Source organism: Octodon degus, unplaced genomic scaffold (assembly GCF_000260255.1).
Source record: "Octodon degus isolate 3935 unplaced genomic scaffold, OctDeg1.0 scaffold00023, whole genome shotgun sequence".
In the NCBI taxonomy this organism is placed as follows: domain Eukaryota; kingdom Metazoa; phylum Chordata; class Mammalia; order Rodentia; family Octodontidae; genus Octodon; species Octodon degus.
The window spans coordinates 8,851,841-8,866,412 of record NW_004524599.1 but is presented as its reverse complement, the minus strand read 5'-3'; the positions used below and the strand labels follow the sequence as shown (position 1 = coordinate 8,866,412).

General features: G+C 39.2%; 1 protein-coding gene across 1 annotated transcript in view; it reads right to left on the bottom strand.

Moving 5' to 3' along the window:
• LOC101580438 overlaps positions 1–11,583 on the bottom strand; it is a 409,418-nt gene extending 397,835 nt beyond the window's left edge. The window contains exons 1-4 of the mRNA XM_023712057.1: positions 11,527–11,583; positions 10,492–10,606; positions 6,691–6,768; positions 6,219–6,395 (exon numbers count right to left, since the gene is read on the bottom strand). Coding sequence (XP_023567825.1) covers positions 6,219–6,395; positions 6,691–6,768; positions 10,492–10,606; positions 11,527–11,583 — 427 coding nt within the window. The remainder of the gene's footprint in view (positions 1–6,218; positions 6,396–6,690; positions 6,769–10,491; positions 10,607–11,526) is intronic.
• Between the last annotated feature and the right edge of the window lie 2,989 nt (positions 11,584–14,572).

The following is a 14,572-nucleotide window of genomic DNA, read 5'->3' as shown; positions in this document are numbered from 1 at the left end:
CATGGAGATGCTGACCGGATGATGACCATCTAGGGAGCGCAGAAGCCACTGTCATCTGCAGTCGCAGAAGGGAGTGTGACATCACTCTCCAGCACCCAATCAGCTTTCATTGATAACTACACCTAGGCTCATTTAAATAATAAGTCACAAAACTGATTTTGTTTCTTTTCCATCTTCTATCATTCTTAGCCTCAGTCAAAGTTGAATTTTTTAAAGAACACAAAAAGATAAAAATAAATAAAAATAGGACTGGGGAAATTGCTCAGTAGAATAACTGCCTGCCTGGCAAGCACAAGGTCCTGAGTTCAATCCCTGGTACCATAAAATAAAATAAAAACATCAGAAGTGATATAAAATTTCCTTAAACAGACCAGTAGGAATTCAGCAGTAGTTGTATTACACAATGTTATCTTCAAATTAGTTGCTTAGGTTACCAAATATAAACTTGCAAAATTGGTTTTTAAAAGTTATAAGAAATTAAAGAGAAAAACTAAGAATGAAAACGTAAAATTTTCAGAGTTAATGGCTCTTTTCAGTACACCAGCATAGTCAGCAGTACAACTATCCAAACCATCCTTCAAACATACATAAATATAACGTTTCTCCTCTTCCTTTTGTCCTCGTCCTCATCCCAGCTTTTCTTTCCCACTGAACAGGTTCTTTCCGTTTCCGGGACCTATTGGACCTGTCAGATTTTCCTTGCTCTCTCAGGTTCTCACACAAGGGAGACAGCACTGTGCTTGCACGCGTGGGTCTGATTTATTTCACTTACCAGTGCAGTCCAGCCATATGCAGGTATATCACTTTTCACCTAACTGTCACATACACTTCCACAGTTATTTCTATTCCTTCTTATTTAATTTCTTTTCATGGTCCCTTTGCACATTCGTCCCAGATTTCCTTTTAGTGCCATTTAGAACTCATGCATGAACTGTCTTTTAAGTGTCACCGTGTCATATATTCATAAGATTACATGTGCTCGTTCTGCCTACTCAGCCCTAAGGCCTGTTAGGTTAGGAACTTAAGCCAATTCCCCCCTTTATAACTCTAAGCAGCTATGGCTTCTGCACCCCATCCCTTTTCACCTGCTGTAACTCTGAGCTTCCCTTTCTAAGAAAGGGAAGCACTTATCACTGCGCCAAGCACCACAAGCAATGAGAAACTGCAGTCCTGAAAGCAGGACCTGCATGCACGAAGCACAGGTTCTGCACAGACTGGAACTGAAAATGTGCACCCAAACGGCAGGCATGTATATTCCTCTGGGGGTTTCCTACAGTCGATGGTTTAATGCTTTGTGCTAATAGCCTGCAAATGAAAGGCCAATAGGAACTGGAGAAAAGAGCATGAAGCCAGCCTGCCAGGCTTTCCTGAGAAGTAAGAAATGCAAAAGCTGAGCAGCTGCAGGAAGCCTTGAAAGCTCTGTTTCCTCTTGTTCTCCTGCTCTCTGTTCACATCATGGAAAAGTGAGTGGTACCACCTCGCAGTGTCAGCTCCACCACACATTGTCCTTTGCTCTGAGGATGCCCAGAGAAGTGAGCTTCCCAGAAAGCCCTCATAAGAGAGCACAGGTGGACCCAGGAGAGGCACACCTTCCAAACTGGACTGTCACAAGCTCAACTCCATAGCTGCCCACCTTGCCTATTTCTAAAGGTTTGTATGTGCTTAGACTATTTTCCTACTCTGCTAAGGAACTCAAGCCATCATAAATTTGAAATCTTTTCGTCTACAAGTTACTTTTAAAAAGCCCCTCTTCTAGAATTTTTTTTCTACACAAATTGAGTTGCTATTTAATAATTTTACCTTTCCTTGAGATAACTTGGAATAGCATTGGAACTGTTCCATTATTTGCAATGCATTTCTTTAAAAAGCATCTTAATGGAGAAATATATGATATCTATTTATAAGAACAAGATTTGTGTTAACTGGAAATGTTCCATGGAAAAATATGTAATGATCTAATTTGCCTAAGTAAGCATATTTCCAGATACTATGCATCATTTTAAGCTATATTAACAAAAAACATTGTGCTCTATAATACATAGCAATTTTCTAAATTCTCAGGTTTTAAAAGATTCTTTCTTAGAAAAGCTATATTTGGAGAAGAATGTAAATGACCTTGTCATGCTTGATGCCAGTCCAAAGAGTGTAGGTACTTGAATTCAGCAAAATAACCTGATATATTTCAATAGTCCGTAATAGTAGTGAGTTATCAGCACAACTGGCAATTGTCTGAAGTTATTGACTTGAGCCTTTTACAGCTCAGCATATTAATATAGCTTTACTTTTTTATGAATTTAGGACAGGGTCTACAGGGTGTACAGGGTCTCACTATGTAGATTGGACTCATAGTGATTCTCCTCTTTTCAGCCTCCCAAGTGCTGGGATTACAAGCGTGCACCACCACGCCCAGTCTCAGTCACTCTCTCAGTGCACCCCGGGGCGGGGCCAGTATGGCATGCTTGGGATCAAAGCCCATTGCTGTGCTCTGACTAAGCAGGCACTTTAGTCTGCTGAGCTATCTGGCTGGCCCTAGCTTTACTTTTTATACCTCATGGTTACACTTTTGTGCTAGATGGTTAAGACCAAGTTAAAGGGGCTGGGGAGATGGCTCAGTGGAATAAGCACTTCCCTGGTAAGTGCAAGGGCCTGAGTTCAATCCCCGGTTCCACCAAAAAAATAAAAAGAAATAAAATCATGAACTTTAAAAAAAAAAAAAGACCAAGTTAAAGTAAGACCTATATCACTAAAAACGGAACTTTTGCTATCTGATATGGTCAGTCAAATCCCCTCAAGATTTACCCTGGAACCATTTACAGCACCTTGTAGATCTTTGGAACATCCATCTCTGACAAAACAAAACAAAAAAGGGGGATATAAATAATGGAATGTTTTGTTGTAGAAAAAATATGTATGTATATACAAGATAGTTAGAATAGATATACAGCTAATTTCTCTTAGTTCAATGAGCAGAAAGGTTTGTACTAATATTGTTTAGATAAGATATCATGTCTGATATCCGCTGAATAACTACTACAAAGACAACAATATGCAATGTATTAATTACTGTAACTGTCCTGCTAACCTGTTTTGAAACTAAATCATTATTATTTTATCTTTTTTCTCATGAAAATGAATAAAAATATTTTAAAAATTAAAAATATAGAAAATCCTTTCCTGTTCACAGGATGTAAAGCTGCACATCTCATTTGTAACACAACGCTCTCAGGCTCTCCATGGAAGTGGGCAGGGCTCTAAAGGTCAATCAAATAAATATTTCTCACAATTAGCTGTGCACCACGGTGGAGATGCTATAACCTTTTCTGGTTCCCGTGTTCAGTTGGATTTGTAAGGATGCCAACTATTCCCTTTATTTTTTAATCCAGAACTCTTTCTCTTTGTTTTTCTCCAATCTGCTCTACTTTGGGCTTACAAAAGCCCACAAGGGCTTTTGTATTTCTATTAGCTAGTACTCTCCAGTAACATGTGCTTCTGCCCTATGATATCCTCAATATCTAAAATGTACCATCAGCATCATTATTCTGTACACCCCAGTCACTGCACTTAAATAGCTAAGCTATCAAGTAGTGCCCCAGCTTTGAACATTTGCTTTTAAATTTACATCTCTTAAGTTTTCACAAGGTTTCTGGTTCTCTTTTGCCTCCAGATAGTAAGAATGTGAACTAGGGAAATCTGACCACCTCTGTTGAACCTAACTTGGTGAGAAAAGCTTGCTCCATCCCCTAGTGGGCCGGTGGACATGTCTGTCTGCCCAGCGTCTCACTGCAAAACACCCTACATTAACAAGGAGCACAATTTCCTTTTGAGGAACTGCTGTAGCTTGGATCTGAAATGGGCCATGCATTAAGGGCTTCTGCATCAGCCTGTATGGCTCTCAGCATAGGGTGAAACCTTTAGGAAGCAGAACGTAATGGAAGGAAGCTAGGTTATTGGGAGGGTGCCCTCAGAGGGGTGCTGAGGCCATGGCCCTTTCCTGTTGCTTTTGTTTCCGAGTTCACCACGTGCTCACTTTGTGACATCATCTGTTCCACCATCCAGAACAGGGCCAAGGGAACCATGAATTGAAACCAGGAGGCAAAAAAAAAAATCTTTATTCGTTTTAAGTTGATTATCTCAGGCATCTGTCATAGTAGTAGAAAGCTGATTAATAATACAAGAACCAAAAATCTAAGCACTGCTGTTGAACTGATGATACCAGAAATTTGGCCTCAGAATCGACTTGGCTGAAAAGTCAGTGATTGCCAAGGGATTGCAATCTCTCTGCCTATTCCTGAGCAGTCTCCCTGCCTTCAGCTTCCTTTATGCCAATCCATAGGTTTCCCAAACTCGGATGTCTGACTTGGCTCTGGAGTTTAACTCCGAACTTGTCGAACCACCGCAGAAGATGTTACGTTGACTCTCCTTCCCAGTGTCCTGGTCCTTTAACTACTAGGATCTTCCACAGAACCATATGGCAGGGGACACAGACACAGAAACACAGGCAGGCTATAGAGTCAAATAAGTTTTGGGTTAAGTCTCTCATCCTAGTCTGTGCTATTTGCCTTGCCTGAGTCCAGCTACAAGTTTGATTCCCTTGTTGACAAAATGTGGATAATGATCAAATGTTCCAACATACCGCCTACTGCTGGAGCCCAGTACACGTGCTCTTCTACTTTCATTACAAACATCCTCCACTTTCCATTTGAAAATTGGCTCCCAGGTAAGGACAGCAGATCTCACCCCCTCTTAAAACTCACTGCCTGTGACTAGTTTCTAGCCAAAATGACATGAATGAAAATGGCATATCGAACTATCCGCATGTGGCTTTCTTTCTTGTTCCCAGGATTTAGACCACGGGAGCAATATCAAGTCATCAGAAGTCACACAGATGAAAACAATAGCTCAGGGATAAAGAGGCAGCAAAAAGAAATAGAAAGACATGAGAGTGTATCTAACCACTGCAGGCATGGCCTTTATTACATTAACTGAATTTGCAGCCCAATGTAGGATTCCAAAGAAGTGTGGGATTAAAGGAGCTACTACACATAAATTGTGTAATATTTAATCAATGTATAATAAGCACTCAGGAATGGAAGCTGACACTATTACTGATAACCCCTGTCACTGCCACTAGGCCACAGACCTATAAGAAAACCCACATTGCACAAACATAGGAATGCAAAAATAAGAGCCATGATAACTCTATTGATGACAGCAAGTGTGATACAACATGGAATGTAGAAATCAAAGGCTGGTACAATTTTCCCCTGAGCCTTAGAAATTAAAAATTACAAACTCAATGCTCTGCTCACCGTGATAACCTACTGGGATCTGAACCGCCTGTGCCGCACAGGTGGAAATCATGGTGCGGCTGCTAAGTGGGACCAGCACGGAGCACATCTGCACCGGCTCACGCTTCATTACTTCCCACAGTTCCATCTCAAAAAAAAAAAAAAGCTATCTGGTCATTAGATTTGGTTGTCTTTCATCTTATTCAATGATGAAGATAAGAGCCAGGCCAGCAAGTTTCCATGACTCCCCTTTCATTGGTGTAGAATCATCTTTGCTTCTGGGCAGCAAAAAGGCAGAGCTTACAAGAGCTACATCTCTCTAGAGAAGGCTGAGGCATGCATCTCCTGCTCAGGGAGTCTCTTCTGCACAGTTAACTATCACAGCCATCCCCAGGCCACAGGAACCAAGGAAGCTATTTCTTCTAGGCAAATTTCTGCAGAGAAATTCTAAATACTAACATACACTTTCTGAATTTATTCTTATACTTTGTAAGTGTGTCTACACCCACAGAGAAAACCAGGCTTCCTCTGAAGGGGGAAAGTATGAGGGTCCGAAGTCCAAAGAGTACGGGTGGGATCTACGCAAGCATTAGCTAAGTGGCATCCTACAGTGGCAGCATCAGCCTGGAATCCCCCATCTGAGCCCGAGTATAGAGTATGACCAGCCCAACAGCCTGAGCCCATTCCAGCTGAGCCTGCCTTGGCAAGGGTGGCTCCCAGCTCAGCACCTCCGCACATGAGTTCAGGGCTTGCATCCCAGTGCTAAGGCGCATGCTACAGTGTTCCCTACAGAGGTCCAGCCAAAGCCTCTCCAGGAGCCTGTGCAGACACCTGCAATGGAATGCACAGTGCCTGTTCCGGGGTGCCCAGGTTAGATCAGCAGGGCAGCAACTGTCACTGAGCAGGAAGATAATCAAAACTGAAGTACACCTTTCAGCTCTGCAGAGACTGGCAGCCTGGAGTTTTGTTGGTGAGCTGCAAGGTTGCGATCCGGTGTGTCATGTCTAATAATTTTCTCTTCTGAAGCCTGATGTGCCAAGAGTTCTGGGTTGCTCATGTTGAAAGCTGGATTTCCAAAGCCTTCTGTAGCGTCTCTATCTTCTTCAACTGGAGCAAAACAAGGAGGTCAGAAGAGCATACTACAGCAAAGGAGATTCCACTGACAAGCAGAAAATTCCTCCCAGTAATTCTTGTGCAGAAAGACTCATGTGTATCGTCCTCAAATGTCACCAAAACAGAATTAGGTTAAAATTAACTCTTAAAAAAAAGAATAAATGATTAAAATAATTACAAATTGCACCCTGACAAGCAAGAGCAAAATTTCGCCCACAGCCATTTGTCTGTAATTAGTTAATTAATCCTTACACAAATTATGAGCAATAACTCATCAAGCAAGGCTCACCCATCAGAAATTCAGCCGACTTGGATTTCTTCTGCTCAGTCTGCTTCAGAGCCTTCTGCTGAAACTTCTGGAGGGAAATTGTTAAATGAATAAATTAGCTAAAGAATGAAGATCATCATTTATGATCCACAACTAACACAGTATTTTAAATATGGAATGGCACTGAAATGTCATTTAATTTACATCTCTCCTAAAGGGGTCAAACACTAATTGAACATCAGAAGTGGAAGAATTAAATAAAATACGATAAGAAAAGTTAATACAAATGCCAAATGAAGGTCACATTAAAATACTTTGTTTTTATCATTTTTAATTAATACAAAGAACCTCAACAAATTAAGAACACTGGAAAACTTGCACCAAGAAATTTGCACTGGTCAATGTGCCTTCATTGTGGTGCAAATTCATTTCTTGTTGGTAAAACAGAATTATCTTGTAGAAAACTTGTGTGTCTTGCGTGTCTGTCCTTGCCTGTGTCTGTATTTGTTTTAAACTTCTGCAGGCCAGTATGTGAACTGATCATTTATTTAAATCCAGTCAGAGATATATATGATCCAATCTTCTTAAATTCCAGTAATAGATAAAATAACATGAAATGCCAAGAGAATGATACTCTGTGGAACTCACAGAGCTTTCAGTAGGTGCCACACTATGCAAAAGCAGAACTCATTACATGACTGAAAAACCCATTAATATGGGGATGCATAATAAATGTTCAAAAATGAAAATGAATATCCAGAAATATTATTAGAGTGCTCAGGCTCTTACAAGTTTCAAATGACTACTTGGTAACTGTCAGACTACTTTAAAAAAAAAAAACTATCTGTAGTAGAAATGCCCAGACTCAAATTGAATTATAAAATTTACATTAACAAAGAGCAAAACATCAAGAAAGATAAAGTCTGTAGAAATTAGCAAGTCACAGTTTATATGTAAAAGAGCTCTATGTCAAACAACTCATTTAATGACCTTCTTAATGACTAGATTCAGAATAATAAAATGCCTTGTTCATTCTGAAACCCTGTCTGAAATTTCTAAAATGTCTGCTTTTAGTTAAAATGCTTATAATAAGCCTGACTTCTTTTGAAAGTATTTTATTCTTCTTATAGCATAAAACAATTAAGTCACAATATTATAAATCGTATAAAGAGCAAAACAAGTTAAAAATTGGCTAGCATGTATGTCACGTTGCCAACCAAAGTACAGAGCCTATTTTTCTGGAAATCTCTCCCTTGAAACAAACTAAATATTTGGTGGGCAATGCATTAAACAATGATTGCATACCATCATCAATAAAATTTGAGAAAAATGTACACAAATATTCGTTGACTTTTTCTTTCAAAAGATAGGTATATTTTTAAAAAGATAGGTATGCAAGATCTACCTGAATGTGCAAGTAAAAATTACAGGAACAACAAAACCAACTAATATTTCAAGATCCTCCTTTCAAGAAAAGGCACAGCAAGTCTTATTTTAGAGAAAAATTTAATCATTATTTTCCCTATGGCTAAAAAATTCTGAAATTCTCTTACTCCATGTTATATCCCTAGCTGAAGTGGAGTGGTACATTGCTCAGAACCACACCATTTAGGAAGCATAAATAACACCCAAGAAGTTCTCTCATGATCTCGTTAAAACCTAAAACTTGCTTAAATACTAATGCATTAATATGTAAAATGTAAGAGAGATTTACACAAATTGAGGTGATTCCTGAATTTTAATATAAAGGATAAAGAGGACATTCATTAAAAACTTTAACTCTTAAAAAAGTAGTCCCCATCCGCCCTAAAGGTTCCGACATTTTATTAAGAAAGAGGTTGAAGTGTGATTGTTTTCTTCACAGCCTTCATCTGAGGTAACAGCAGATATTAGTTTTCTTGACATGGTTCGGTAATTTTGGCACTTCAGCCCTTTCAGATGGAGTTAAACACGCTCTTAAATAGATGGATGTGGCCTATTAACAGACCTCATTTCCTTACTAAGGACTTCAAATGAAATTATGTACTTGCTCTCTAATGCTAGAAAGGTCTGGAAGATATTTTCGCAAGTGCACACATTTTCAAACAGAGCAAAGCCTGGTTGTACACACCACGGAGGAGTCCTCTGAGAGGACCACCAAGCGACGGCTTGGATTCTCTGACCTCTTTACTGCTAACACGTGCTCAAGAGGAAATCAGGAGCGATGGCTGACTCCTCTCCACCACACTCTTTCCTCTCCTTTACATGCGGGCACCTTCAAGCGGTGTAAATTGGATTTTCTTCCACCCCCCTCTCAATGTAGATTCTCCCTTTCCTGATGGGATTTTATCTGAGGTTCACAGTACATAATCCTTCACTCATATTTTACATCGATTCATTTATTATTACCAGCTATGTTAGTGCATTTATGTAAATGGTAGCGTTTTAATAAGTTTACATGAACTTATTAAATAATCTATATCATATGGCAAAAATTAAATTAAAGAAGCAAAATTTACTCACTAGCATCTTCCTGCTTCTCACTGATGTGTATTCAGTTTTGAAGATAAGCAAAATATCTAGAAATCTGAACTAGATTTACTACGGACATGCCCTGTGGCGTTTCGCTATCATGTTTCTATTTGGTTGATATAATAAGGCCAAGTAACTCTCTAAATCAAATCAAAGGAAGCGGTTTCTCATATCATATTTTAAGCTTTTTTATTGTCATATGAACAAATAACAAGATATACATTCATAAATTTTTAAGTGGACACATCATAGGCTAATTACAAACACACTGCTGTGCCTCATATCTCCAAAACTTATTCATCTTGTACAACTGAAAGATAATACATTTCTCTCATACATGTATTTATGTTGGGAGCAATCAGCTTTTTAACGAATTTTAGAAAGTTCATCCTATGAAATGTATGATATAATGTGGAAGAGAGCAGTACTCTGATTTAAACAGGAAAAATATATGCCTGAAATTTTAAAAAATCAACAGTGTTTCCAGTGTTTTCCTTTTCATTAAAAGCAACAAATATCTTGTGATGCCAACCCTCTCAAGTTGAAAGGAAGTCTACGAGAGAGTAGCAAACACAGGCAGCAACAAACTCATTTATAACCAGTGACAACCCAAACCCATGAAGTTTTTAAAAGAATGTGATTGTTGTCAGAAGGAATCAGGTCCCACGGCGCTGCTCTTCAGCTCTGGTTGCACTCAAAGCCGCGGCTGAGGGGCGAGGGGAAGTGTCTCCAAGGCTGGTGGGCACAGACCAGCGCGAGAGTGAATTCTGCATACTGTACGGATCATCGCTCAGTTCAGGGCAGTCAGATTGCATCTGGGATCAACCGATTGTGCTTCATGAAACCGTCACTCCTCATTTGTGTCTCGCTGTTTTCTTGTGCCCAGCTGTAAACAAGGCCGGCTGGAGTTGTCTGCCTCCTCTTATCCGCTCAGGCAGATCACATACTCAGACCTCGTCAGCGCCTACAGAGCTCACGTTAAAGTTCTCGCTCACAGACAGCGGTTCCAGTGCACCCGGGGAAGGCGCAGGGAGAAGCAACTGCAGAACGACAGCGTTAGGCCTCCTGTGTGGAAACGCAGACCTTAGATGCCTACACGTCCTGGCGTGGCACGCCACTGCTGTGAAGTGAAATCAGGTGTTCCTGATACGCACAACTGCCTCTTTAGGCGGATAAGCTCAGCAGAGTCATCTTGTCGGGAGGGCGGCGGTGGTGGTGGTGATCACTTTGTGGTTTTACTGCTCTGGGGCTTTGCTTGGATCAGCCAAAATAAATAAAAATAAATATATAAAAAGACGTGGACAGAAATACTGTCAATCTGGTCCAACTCCAGGAAGCTAATCATGCCTGAATCGCTCGGAGGAGCGTAGGGATGGCAAACAGGAACAGGTACATTGGCTTCTGTTCTCGACCACCTTGGCCTTCCCTGTCAAGCGGAACAGGAGTTTGCAAGTACATCACATCAGTAATAAAAGACAGGGGGCATACAGGAAGCCCCTTTCCTTGGCAAGTGGCACAAAGGTAATATTTAGTATTCACTACGTCAAATTCTCCAAGCCAGCTGGTGTGGCCCTGTTTAGACTTTCATTTATGCAGCTTGAGCTGGAATCTTTTTTGGGCTCCCAGCCTATGACTTTGTCGATTTAAAGGATAACAGCCAAAGCGAAACAGCTTGCAGTTTGCACCTGTCTGCTCCAAGCATTCCATGTTAGATTACATGGAGAACGCCTCTTTCACTGCTAATGAAAACAAGGCTGAGGAGGGCTGAAAGCAGCTTTGTTGAACAAGGGAGTTATAGAATATTTTTAATATTTTTTTATTTATTTCTCATTGGTGTGATAGAAACCTACCTATTTTCACATTTTGGAGTCCCCTAGAATAAAAGAGCACAGTGCAGAAAGTGTAGAGCTGAGCACTTTTTGAACAAATGGTTAAATGTCATGTAACTAAGAACTGGATTAATATTCAGCCTGAGTTGCTTCAGAAGAGAAAAAATTTAATTCTGAATTATATCCAAGTTGTCATAAATGTATGATTATCTATGGAGACTTTTACTTCTAAAATGGACAATGAAAGAAAGTGCATTTAAACCTTTTAGGCATATTTAAAAAAAAAAAAAAAGTACTTTTGGAAGTAATAACAAATGCCTGAGCATAAATTCTTACTTCTCTGCCTAAGTTGCCTTCACAAAACTAATTTGTTGAGGTTAAAATAAAAATTCAAATACATGAACTAAAAATTTATACCTAGAAAAACATACATGCATTTATCCAGCTATCACTATGTGACTCTTGGAATTAATTCTCCATCACTGAAAAACTGTGGGAACCTGCTCTTGCCTCGCACCTTTTCCTTTCCTTCTCTGTCCACCTCAGCTCTGATTACTCCAGGAATTATACCCATGGTACCATCTATTTTGAAATAATTTAAATGAAACTCATTAAGATGAAAGAACATTAATCACGGCTGATAGCATTCCCAAACCTTATTTGTGTTCAAAATGTCATCATAAAACCATTTAAATAATTAAGCCAATAGTCACAAAGATGATTCAAGAGTTATTAAAGTAAAATTTTTTAAAATGCAATATGTTCAGCCAAGTTCCATGCTACATTTCCATTCTAAACATCTCCCTCATTGCCACGTCCTGTTGAAATAATAACTGATATGACATGGGTTAAGTGAAGTTGAGGTAGTCGCAAATGTGCATCGCTAGCAATGAATATGATTGAATGTGGTTGCTGCCCACATCTTGCCTGACAGATAGCATTCCAGCTTGCTTGGCGATGACCCCTTCAGCACGGCTTTAGGATCTTGGCCAGCACTGCTGAGCCTGGTTAGGTCAAGGGTTGAGCCATATGTAATTCAGAACAGAGGAGGTCCTACGTTCATGCCACAAAAACAATTACACTACTTATTTCACTCTAGCCCTGGCCCAAAACTCACAAGCCTCGTGGTTTCAGTGAAGTCAATCTAATTCTGCCCCTGGGCGATAAGCCACATGAAAATATGTGGAGCTGTGTTTATAAATCTAATCAAAAATAGAAACAGCGGACAGGCACAATGAGGTCCTACTATGGATCATGGGAATCCTTGGAAATTCTGAAGGCACTTTTGTTTAACTTCCACAGACTCTCTTTAGCTCCTACATTATTTGCTACACTCATTAATCATCCTCTTTCCCCAGGAGTACGACAAAGGAAGCTAGATTTCTACTCACTTCTATACTTCCTGTCCGTGGCTAATATTATGAAAAATAAAGCTTAAAAGGCTGCTTTTAAAAGAAAATATCAAAGAGGGAGCTACTGTTATATCAATCTTACCTCTCCATCCATGTTCTCAGCTCCTTGCCCTTGGCGATGCACAGATTTAAATCAAATTCTTCTAAAAAAGAAAAATCATACATTAGAATAAAGTGACCCAACCGTAGATAGATGCAGCCATTTGAGGTTGGAGAGCTATGATGCCACTTCATGGACTTGGAAATTCTAAGTACAAAGCCAACAAGATTTAATTTGATGTCTTTTTTATATTTCTCTTATTTAACCAGACTCCTAAAATACTTAGCTTGTATCACATTCTCAGAACGTCCTACAGACACAGTCTCTAGCAAAAACTCAGGTTTGAGTTAGTTAACCAAAATTTCCTATTTTACCCCAGAGATGGAAAATTTACAGTACTTTGAAGTTATTGTGACAACTTGTCACTGTATACCTTAGGCAAACATGCTATGCTTATTTTTTTTAAAGTTATGAACCATTTTTACAACTGTCGTAGACAGATAACTGATAAAGTCAATGATAAATATGCATACTTATTTATGTATATCTATAAAAGAGACCAAACAGTAAACCCCGTAAACATTATTCAACATAGGTATGGAATGTAAAAAATTTAAAGAAAGGAAATAGGTTTTGAACACTCATAAAACTGCTTAGAGTCATGCAATAAATTATCTAGTTAAGTGGCAAACTACTCTATCAGATATTATTTCAGATGACAGAAATACTATAATAGAATACAATTACAGCCAAGATGATTATAATAAATAGGAATTTTAAAAGACAAATGATGGTCTCAGTATTTATTAAATTATTATAAATATTGTGAAAGGCATGTTTTAAGCTTGGAATTTGCCCTTTTGAAATGATTGCAAATATTTGACAGTAAAACAATACAAATCACTTGTGAATGACACATATGGCACTTCCTTTAATTTAGAGCCACCAATTATACTTTAAAGTCACTTCATGAAGTGCACATGAACTCTTAAATAGCCATCAGTATTGAAAAATATTAGACTTTTAATTTTTATAGTGCTAATTTCAAAACTGATATTTTTGTGTAAGGATAATATAAAAGATACGGAGATTATATTGAATGATTATCTCAAAAAATGGTAGAGGTATGTGTAAGATAATTTAAAAGAAAAAACAAACAACAACAAAATGGGAACATGCTGCAGAAATTGAAGTTGAAAGCGCAGTAACTGGGAAGCATTCAAAAGCACAGATTTTGAGGATGTGCCTATGTGGAGTGGAAATTGGTTTTATTTCTTTGATTGTGGTCCAAATCTAACAATATTAGTCTTTTGAAAGTTTTTCGTTCTGTAGAATCACTCATGTGACTGCCATCATGAATGAACTCTGGGAACAAGTAATCCAAAGAGAAGATAGAAAACTCACACGCAGGTTATGCCTATTAATGTCAGTAAGTGCTCAAAAAACTTTCGAATAGTGCAGGTAACTTCTCTACCTTTGTAGAAATATGTAGTTTATACATCTTTTTTCATGAGTATTGAGAATGTAGTGTTAATGTGGTAAGACTCAGTGTGATCGTGCTAGAAGACCAAGTCTCTCATTACCTTGTAAAAAAATATGAGGAAGCTGAATCAGTAAAGCGGTCTGATACAGACCAGCAGTGTCAATTAAAAACATCTATCCAAGAAGGGGTCTAAAACTGCCTTTTCCTCATTTTGTGAGTAACGGGTGTGGCCCAGGGTGCTCTTCCACCGGAAATCGCTAGAAGCTTAGTCTTTGCGTCTTCGGGCACCAAGCTAGAATTGGAGGATTGTGGCAAGGTCCCTCATAATCCAGAAACAGCCACCAGAATGGTGATAAAGAACACGTGGGCCACAGAGAGCCAAAGGGTAATTGGTGCACATGTGACCTGGCTTGAGAAATCATGAGATTTGGGCAAAGTTGGCCTTGATCGAATTTTGTGTGTGTGTGTGTGTTTAGGACAGGGTGAACAGGGTGTACAGGATGTACAGGGTCTCATTGCATAGATCAGACTCATAGTGATCCTCCTGTTTACAGCCTTCCAAGTGCTGATATTACAGCTGTGAGCCACCAGGCCCAGCCTCAATTGCCATCTCAGCGTGCCCTGGGGT